At 37.4% G+C, this 10,000-nt stretch overlaps 1 protein-coding gene across 11 annotated transcripts in view; it reads left to right on the top strand.

The window, feature by feature from the left end:
• Positions 1 to 10,000, top strand: part of EBF3 (EBF transcription factor 3) — a 129,344-nt gene that overhangs the window by 79,378 nt on the left and 39,966 nt on the right. For 6 of the 11 annotated variants that reach the window (XM_067533460.1, XM_067533452.1, XM_067533457.1 and 3 more), the window contains exons 7-8: positions 5,267 to 5,348; positions 8,461 to 8,605. In XM_067533460.1, the coding sequence (XP_067389561.1) occupies positions 5,267 to 5,348; positions 8,461 to 8,605 (227 nt within the window). The remainder of the gene's footprint in view (positions 1 to 5,266; positions 5,349 to 8,460; positions 8,606 to 10,000) is intronic. The other 5 variants (XM_067533459.1, XM_067533461.1, XM_067533456.1 and 2 more) reach the window with 1 other exon arrangement.

Here is a 10,000-nt window from a genome sequence, read left to right as displayed (position 1 = left end):
AGCAAATCCATGTTTAGCAGTAATAAAGAGTTTATTGGTGCTAAAGCCAAAGATTTTCTGACATAGGAAAGATTTTTCCTTTCATAACAAGAATATTAAATCCTTTGTTTACTAGACTCTGGAAAAGAGATATGTAAAATGGTTGTCAGATATTTCTGAGGAAAAAGCCAATTAAAGGGTAATAAAGTAAAGGATCAGAATTACCATTTGACTTTACATGTCTTCTCTTCCTCTTTCTCTCACTTGCCTTCTCCCCAATAATAGCATTATGCTTCTAAAGCACTATGTTTTCTTACTATAGAATTGTAGATACTGAGTCAAATCCTGCTTTCTTGACTCATAAGATTATAGCAGGATTTGGTCATTTTAGCAGTCATTCATTTGGTAGTATAGTAATTTATTATCTGTAGGCTTAATTGAAAACTTGATCTAAATGTTTACCTGAAAGAGAGATAAAAAGTTAAACAAAACTGTTGGACCAAACAACCTGTCCTCTAATCTAAGATCTTATGTTAGGAAAATCTTATTTTATTAAGGGCATTGAGGTTAATTATTGTTCTACCGTAGTTGATTTGCATACTTGTGACCTGATTGCTTATATATTGACACTGTTGTCTTTGGTTATACACTTTTTTCCCAGACAACCATGCCCAATATTTTGAGTACAAATACTACAAAATTAGAAACCATTGAAGACTCCTTGCATGAGCAAGGTTCCAAGTTTGGTCTCCACAAATTATCAGAGATATACTTTTAAGAATGATGGTTCCAAGGAGTAACGCTAATACAACTTTCCATACCGAACATTTCTTTTAACAACAAATTGGTTTGAGTCGAACCAGACCAAAGCCACCAGTCATGCTTGTAATTCTAAAGTTTGCTAGCTCACCCATTGTTAAAATTCAAGTACAAAACTCTAACTAGTAAATTTTCTTCAACATCTGTTCTCATAGAGGTTAAAAAAAATAGGTAAAATGGATGAAAAGACACTTGCAGGGTTTAAAAATATCTCCTATGGAAAAGAAATCTTTCATATCACAAGAAAAAAAGGCTCCTGTAGATTGTTATGTGCATAAAGTGGAGGCTTAAGAGCAGACACATTTGCAGATGAACTGCTTTTACTAGCTTCTCTGAGACATGACATTTGTTCAGAAGATTAGCCAGGTTGTAATGTGTAGCATAATTGCACTGTGCGGATGTCCCAGTAGTGAAAACCTAATTGCTTGACAGGACTATAACTTTGTGGTATGCTCTCACCTTGTTAGGTCCTTTTCTGATGCAGTTCAAATGAAGTCTGGCCGCAGGTGTGCCTAATTTACGTTGCAACAGAACGTGTTGAGTTTAATTGCACAGTGGTTGTTAGGAAAAATTGGTGGGTGGAATATCAAGTGCCTTACTGTATGCTGATGGCAGATGGGCGTTAAGAGGCATTGTGAGCTAAATGTATAGGTGAGGTGAGTTAATAAAAGATGTAAATTTTATCTTAAAATAGTGAACCCTTATGGTAGGTAATACATTTTAATTAAAAGGTACCAGCCCTTTCTTTACCAGTATGAAGAAAATCAAAGAAAGGGGAAATCACCAAGAAATACTATGCTTTTCCTTACCTCAGTATTTTTAGGAGCAGTTTTCAATTGAGGATGTTTAGGAAGGATATTCCAAAAGATTAAATACACTCAAATGTGTAATGTATGTACATAAATTACATAAATTGCAGAATACAAAGCAGGGACAGACAAAACCAGGGAGTCTGTGTTCTCGTTCTAGTGATAGCAACAAAGTTTGAAAAACTACTTCAACATGAACCCAAAGCCAGTATCCGACTTTTTCCCTACTCCAGGGTTGGATTCCTAAGAGTATAAGGCTCTTCTGTGGAAAAGCAGCCATCTCTATCCTCTCTGCTCTAGGGACTGCCTGCTAGGATGCAGGACTCTTATTGGCCAGCTGAGGGGAAATAGTCAGCCTTTTCCTCTGCATTGAGCTATGAGAATGGCCTCCCTGGGAACAGGTTTTTTCTTGTCCTTGTGCCACCTGTCATTTGAATCATGCAATACCACCATAAAGCTGAGATACAAACATTGGTTATATAGCATCCCAGTGCTGTTTCTTCTGAATTTAGTTCAGCGTTCAGGTTTGTTCTGGTGGACTTGCATGTGTATGGTTCATGCAACCTTGGATTGCCACCCAAACCACTGAGTAAATATCCGATTAATTTTTACGGTAAAAGATTGCTTAACATACTTTTTTAGACATACATGAGTTCCCCAGAGAAACAATTCTTCAGTGTAAAAAAATTCACATTATTAATAATACTTTGCACTTCTGGAGGACCTATCAACTGAGGATTTCAAAGCAATTTACAAACTTTAATTCAACAAGCCTCACAACATTTGATATTGGAAAACAGATAGGGTCAGCTTCTCTTTTTTAGTCTGATTCCTTTGTGGCACTAAGAGGCTGTGAGGCTGACATCTCCCTAGACTGGTGGTTTTCAGCCTTTCTTTATTTACGGACCCCTAAAAAATTTCAAATGGAGGTGTGGACCCCTTTGGAAATTTAACCTGTGGTCTGCAGACCCCTACCATAAAAGTCTTAGACTGAAAACTGACTGAACAGAATTCAACTATAAATGTTGCCCGTTCGCGGCACAGCATTTGACATAGCTTGAGAAAGGGCATTAAACTGTGGGCTTCTATGGTAACAACACTTCTGGGTTTTGAACAGTAGATGGGGGTATTCACATAGTTTTGATTGATCAGAAATGATCAATGTCTTTTTTGGGATCTGAAACTTTGTTTTCATAGTCACCTTTCACAAACCCTTTAGAAATAGTCTGCGGACCCCCAGGGGTCCACGGACCACAGGTTGAAAACCTTTGCCCTAGACAGTGATTTTCCCGGTGTGAGGAATGCCCACTGATGTGGAGCCAATTTTACTGGCTCCTATGCCAGTTCACAGCTGCTCATAGAGTAGGGGACACAGCTGCCCATAGAGAAGGGGAGTATAGGGATGTGGCCAGAGCACTACTGTGCTCTGATTACTCTCTGGTCCCTGGGGACCACAGCCAGCCAGAGTACTTTAGAGCAGGCCTGGTGCTGCTGTTGGGGCTATGCCTAGTACGCAGCCAACTTCAGACTCAGGGAACTGCAGCTATTCAGTATAGCCCTTTAACACCACACCTGTGCCCTGCAAATATTGAGTTCATCTGAGAATCTAGGCCATAGATAGAGATCATATCAACCATCACTGAAATGCAGCCACTTCTTGGGTGAAAACCAGCAGTTGATCACAGCAACACTACACAAGAAGTCAGGATGGGAAGTGAAGAATAACATATCCCATTGAAATAGCAGCATGGATTGATTTAGGCACAATTTGGCTGGGAACACAGGCTTAACACTCTTTCTTCAGTACCACAGAATATCTAATGAGTACCAGGAATGAGTGCTAGAGCTGTCTGGAAAATGAAGGGAGAGGAGAATTAGCAAAATTTCTTTTCCATTTAATGTCAAAATTCCCATTACTCTTAAAAAAATTCCAACCAACTCTAGTCATTATCCTCTTTATATGTCTCTTCTGAGAGATGGACTTTTCAGCAGTACAGTGCCCACTAACAACATACGGGGCTTTTGCTCAAGATTAGATTTTGTTCAGGATTAGGAAAGAGTTCTAACTACTGAATTACCAACACCAGTTCTATGGTACCTGAGTATTTCTTGGAGTTCTCTTACTTCCACAGCCCAGGGTTTCACACATGACAGCAAAATGTGGTACAGCTGCAGGTACATGTTTTTTCAACTGGAGTCTGATGCTTCAAGTTTGAAGTTCTAAAGGAGGAAAGAGTGGAGACCTAAGCTCTTATCAGGGATATTACTTGCACATGAACATTTATCTAAAGAGTATCCAGGTACTATGGTGATGGACACTTTATAATTAAGAGTAACTTTAACAAATGATATTTTTTCATATTCTGAATAAAATTCCTAAAGATCCTGTTAACCTCAGTATTAAAAATGTGTTTATTTGAGCACCATAAACTAATGGGCAAGGGCATTTGAGTGGCCCAGAGGGAAGAGAGCCAGGAACCAAACAGTCATTAGATGTCAGAAAACACAAGACCCAGAGAAAATGTTTTGCTGTTATAAATTCTGAAAGTATCACGATGTAAAGAAAATAGCAAGGGCTAGGTTGTGACCAGCCTTTAAGCTTCTGTGCTAGGAAGGGAGCAAGGGGCTTTTCCCTCACCGTGCACAGCCTGTGTGAGGGCTATCTGGGAGCTGCTACAAAGTTGCTCCCTGCTTCCCAGAGCAACTTGCTGAAAGAAGGAAGGAAGGGAAGTAGGTGGAACCATAACTTTGCTGCCCCAGCAAGTATGAGTGAGGGCGTATGCTTGATTCCTTATAAGGGGGTCACAAATTGCTTCTTTCTTCTTTTCCCACCCCTACATACAATTGTTGGTAGAATAAATCTGACCTCTCAGAGTTCCCCTGGGTATTGCTGCTCCGCACAGCCCTCAATGCAGGAAGGTGGCTAAATGGCACAGGTTAGCCATACGTAATTATCTTTATGCTGAATAATTAGAAGCTGAGCTACATATTGCCCTGGGCACGGTCACTCTTTTTACAGTTTTAAAGTCATTATAGTGACCACTCAGAGTGCAGGGCTTAGTACTCAGTGTTCCTTTATCCTTAAACAATAATGACCAATGTGGATGGCTTTTCCTGACATTTCAGACCAATGCAAATCCCACTGAAGTCAATGGAAACTGGATCCTACCTCTTTTGAGTAGCTGGAGAAGTCTTCAACCAGAGGCAAAGCCAATAGTCCTTAACGAGACTGATCATTAATAGAATTGAAATTTCCAACTCAGGGGTCATTAGTGCTAATATAAGCTGTGAAAATATAAAACATGTTAAGAAAAAAATAAAGTGCCAGATCCTCAGCTAGTATAAATCACCGTCATTGATATGGTTGAATCATTGAAGTTAATTGTGCTGCAGCGATTTACAGCACCTGAGGATCTGGCCCGAAATGATTACATTTTCAAGTGTTGAAGATGTAAAAATTGAAGTGTATGTTGCCATGGATATAGCGTTCTGATTACAGCAGTGATCTTTTCTTCTACTTAAAGACCAGTACAGTAACCAATAAGAAAGTAAGATATCATTCCCAATATTCTGTAAGATTTATTTATTTATTTATTTATTTATTTACACATTTTTCACTTTTGATATCCCTAACAAACCTTAATTTTGTATTTTTACAGATTCTTTCTAAAGTTTTTCCTTAAGTGCAATCAGAACTGTTTGAAGAATGCAGGCAACCCACGAGATATGCGAAGATTCCAGGTACAGATTTTTTAAAAAGAAATAAGGATAAATTCGAGATTTATTAATAAATTCCAAATAACTTACCGCTTTATTTTTTTTTCTGAAAAATTGTCTTTTTTATTTAATACAGTTAGTTTCAGAAGTGTACACCTTTTAAAAAAATATGTACAGCTTTTAAAAATATTTGCCTAATTTAAATCCATGTTCTTAGGAGTTGTCAAGTTCATGAGCAGGCCATGATGGATTGTTCTGAAGCAAGTGGGACTCATCAGTGAAAATATTGCTGTAGTTTTTTCTTATATTAAAATCTTTACTATGTTATTGGGTTTCTAAGATCTGTAGAGACGTTCCTAAACATGTATGATGAGTAGCACCAGCTTAGTTATAGCCATTAGAAAAGCAGCCATGGAATTCAATGAATTTTGGATCACCCTTTCTAATTTCCACATTCAGATATAAATCTGATAGTTGTGGTACAACCCACATATTTTTATTCCAACTGTTTTAGAGCCAAATTGTTTTAATACTTGAATTTCTCCTTACAGCTATTGAAATATCCTGTGGTGAGTCAAACCACTACAAAAGGGCATCTGACTGGACAGTTGCCGAAAATAATTTCCCTCAAATTTTGGCTGATTGGAAATGGTTATTGAGAAATACATGATTTTTTTACTTCAAATTACTTTCAAAATGATTCATACTTGGGATTAATAATAACCTAGGCACTGAGATGTTCAAAACTTTTTCTAAGCAGCACAACTTGTGGTTAAAGTTTATAGGAATGCATATGACATCTGTTTTCACACACAGCCAACCTACTGGTGAAGCCAGAATGCTTGAGCCAGTCAACAGTAAAGATCGGTAGCTGGAAAAAAATATTTCTTCAAAACAATCCAGCCAAACTTTCATTTTTCATGAATCTCAGCTTCACATGGAACTGGTGATATTGATCCATCTGAACAGAGCAGAAGGTCAAACCTGGAATGAGTGGAAATATCCTCTTTGTCTCACCGATGACTAAATGAAGCATCAGTCATGAGTGATCTTGTGGTTGACAGAAAAGCCAGTAGTCACTAGAAAGACTTCCCCAGGTCTCTTCAGTTAATCTCCCTGCCTCTCAGAAGGTTTAACTGGACTGAACAGTATGTCAGGTCTTGAACAATATTTTCAACTGGTTTTACTATCTCAGCACCTTTCTTTAGGTGCACTGCAGGAATGAGCCAATAAAACAACATAGTATGTCTACTTTCTTTTGCTGAACTACACTATTTTCCCTTGGTGATTGACCTATATACAGATGACAGAGCAAAGATAGTTGCTTTTTTTAATATACACCTTCCCCTGTCTTTCAATATATCATGGCCTATGTACCTAAATAAATAAATAAATACATACAAATTATTTTTTGCTGAGAATCACATTTAATTTGCTTTGCATAGTCTGCGGGTTATTTCTTTAAGTTGCACTTAGCTCATTAAAAGTGAAAAGCAATGGGACTGCAGTATAGGATGCCTGAGTTAAGGTGCAACTTCAAGACTCCCCACAATGGATGTTGAAGAGCGATGATACAGTCCGCCGTCTCTGTGGAGGAGAGTGCATGCAGAAACACAGCACACTTCTACAGAACCACCCTTCAGGCTGCTGCCAAAGGGTGATACAGATGGCTGCCTCAGAGAAGGCTGAATATAGAAAAGAAGGTGCTATGAAAGCACAAAGCTAATTATGGGACATGGAAATAAAAACCAGGATCAGAGATGATCCAAAACACAAATATAGGCAAGAATTTACATCAGAGGCCTTGCACCCACTATTTGCAAAAAGGGAAGGAGTTACAATGTAATTCTTATTCTCTTGACTTTTCATTCATTATGTATCTGTGTATATGAATTGCATAAGTATTCTTAACATCATTTTTCACTGAAATTTTACATCCACAGCAAACTGAACAAAAGGTAAAAGTTTGGCATGTTTGTGTCTTAGTTTTTACCACCATCACTAGTATGGTTGGAAAGGCCTGGCTAATATTGACCTAACTCTGCCGTTGTTTCAGAGAACTCTTCTAATCTTAACTATACTGAAAATACTACAGCAATTATTTCAGTCAGAAAATCTGGACCCCCCCAACCCACAGTGACCATGGCGGAATACTGAAATTAAACTTAAATTTATATCTGAGGTATTCAAAGTATTTTGGAAACAAAATCAACCTATGGAGCCACGTCACAATCACGCACACTCAGACCTTCAAACAAAACACTTCTAATTTCCTCTTTTACTTGAGTGTTATGGAGTATCATTTCAGGGAGGAATTTCACAAATCGATTGTGTAGGTGTTTTTGACAGCAAGGTTGTGCATTTTGCATATGTTCCTTTTCCAATTTCTACTAAGAAGCAGCTGGAAGCCAAAGAAGGCCCTATCCATCATCTCTTTTATGGCCGGACTCTGAACCTGGACACAAGAATAGGAGCCTTTCACTCAAAAATAAAGGAGGAAATTCCATTGACATACCAGGGTCAATCACCATCCAAATGAACTTGAGACGGGATACTTTTCATGGATTGAAAACACTTTCACTATTCATATTCAACTCAGTCTTTTCAGATGCAAAAAAGTTCATCATCAGACATTAAATGTAATTGTAAAACTGACCTGGAGATCATTTACTGAAGAGAAATGGGGAGTTACGAGGGTTTCTGATTTATTAAGTTTTTTTCCCCCTGATTTGGAATCCTCACAACCCTTCATTTGGAGACAGTCTCAAGTGAACAATTTTTAATTAGATAAACTATCTAATCAATATATCAACAGATCAATCAAAACAGCAGCTTTTAAAATGAGTGGCTAGAGGGGTGATTCTGAAACTAATGGCTAGAAGAATATTTCCCTGAATTGAATTCATTTGTTAGCATAATAGGAGATTAAACTCTAATTAGTATAGCAGGTTTCGAAAAGAAACAATTGAGATTTAAAAATTTACCATTGTTAGCACCCCCCCCCCCCCCCCAAAAAAAAGAAAGAAAAGAAACAAATGAAAAGTGAACAACTATGAATAAATCTACTTGAAGCAGAAAGTAAGACTTTTGTATACAACATATGCATTTTAAAAAAAATATTTGTTTTCTTTTTCAGGTTGTTGTATCAACAACAGTCAACGTGGATGGCCACGTTCTGGCTGTCTCAGACAACATGTTTGTACACAACAATTCCAAACATGGAAGGCGGGCTCGCCGCCTTGACCCCTCAGAAGGTACGGCCCCTTCTTATCTGGAAAATGGTAGGCACACATTTACATGTCTTTTTTTATTTGCAATGCTTTTTTTTGCACCATATTTTATGTTGATACACTACTACATTTATTTTTACATGATTTCTTCTCTCTTCTCATTGATCAAACAGCCCATTAGTATTTCTGACTCCATGTCAAACAGAATACAGCTCTCCTGTATTTGCTTCTGACTTCCTTTCTTTTATTTAGTCGATAAAGTTCTGCAGTCAGAACCAATTTTTCATCTTTTTATTCTTTTTTGTTTAAAAGCCTTGTTTTGCTTGCAGCTTTTTCTTGCTCTTTAATTTTATTTGATTTTATTTTGGCTTGTCATAATCCTTGATCCAGAGGTACAGACTCAGGTTATGTATGCAAGTTTAAATGGATGGTAAAAACATGATCAAATCTGTAAGGAATTTACTGTGAGGTCAATTTCCTGTTGCTAGGCCCTACTGCTACAGATTAAAGCAGTAAGGTTTTTGTATGAGAAAAACAGCATAAAATGTTTTTCTTCTTCCTGATTCAATGTAATTGACTTCTTGCCTGATATGCTAAAGGAAAGTAATTTGTGGGGAAAAAACAGTGGAAAGTGTCCCCCAAAATTCCCAAACTCTGAAATACTTTATTTTTGCAGCCCATCAACCTCTGAATTTTGCACCATACATGTACACACACTCTCACGTAAAGTAAATGACCAGAAGACATATATATATACACTCAAACATCACTTTATACATGCCATAACATCTCTTCACATAAACATGTATAATTACTATTAAGTAATGCACTTTCTTATACAATAAAATGGTTCATTATCAAATATATTTTGAATTGTTTAAAGATTAAAGCTTTCCCAAACCACGCTTTCTTTACACTGCAGTACAGACTGTGAGGCTGATCCTGCAAACACACTGACTTCAATGGGACTACTCAGGTGAACAGTTACAAATATGCACAAGTGTTGGCAGGATCGTGCCCGATACTACAGTACAATTAAATCATTTAAACTAACAACTGATAATGCTATGCTGCTGTTATAACAATTCTCGTATGTTAAGGTTATGTGTTTCTGTTCCGCATAATACATACAGATGCACACAGAAAAATGAATGAAGCAAGCAATGATTATCAGAATGAAACATGATTTAGACATCAAAAAATGGAAAACAATTTATGAATCTGCTGTGGTCCACAAAAAAACCTAATTTGTTTTTCTGCATTAATAACTAAGGTATAAGAGAACAAAAATATAATAATTAAAGGTCGCCCTGAGCACAAGAGTCATTATAGTCTATGACGTATTGTTTATCTCTTTCATATGCACTGAAGGTAGGTGTGTATTTTGCCTAGCAACCATCACTAATGAGGTTCACAATTAAGAAGGTTGAATCCTCTCCCCTAGTC

Source organism: Emydura macquarii, unplaced genomic scaffold (genome assembly GCF_026122565.2).
Source record: "Emydura macquarii macquarii isolate MOO-44397 ecotype Brisbane River unplaced genomic scaffold, CSIRO-AGI_Emac_v2 contig_3343, whole genome shotgun sequence".
Classification (NCBI taxonomy): domain Eukaryota; kingdom Metazoa; phylum Chordata; order Testudines; family Chelidae; genus Emydura; species Emydura macquarii.
This window is presented reverse-complemented; position numbering and strand designations above follow the sequence as displayed.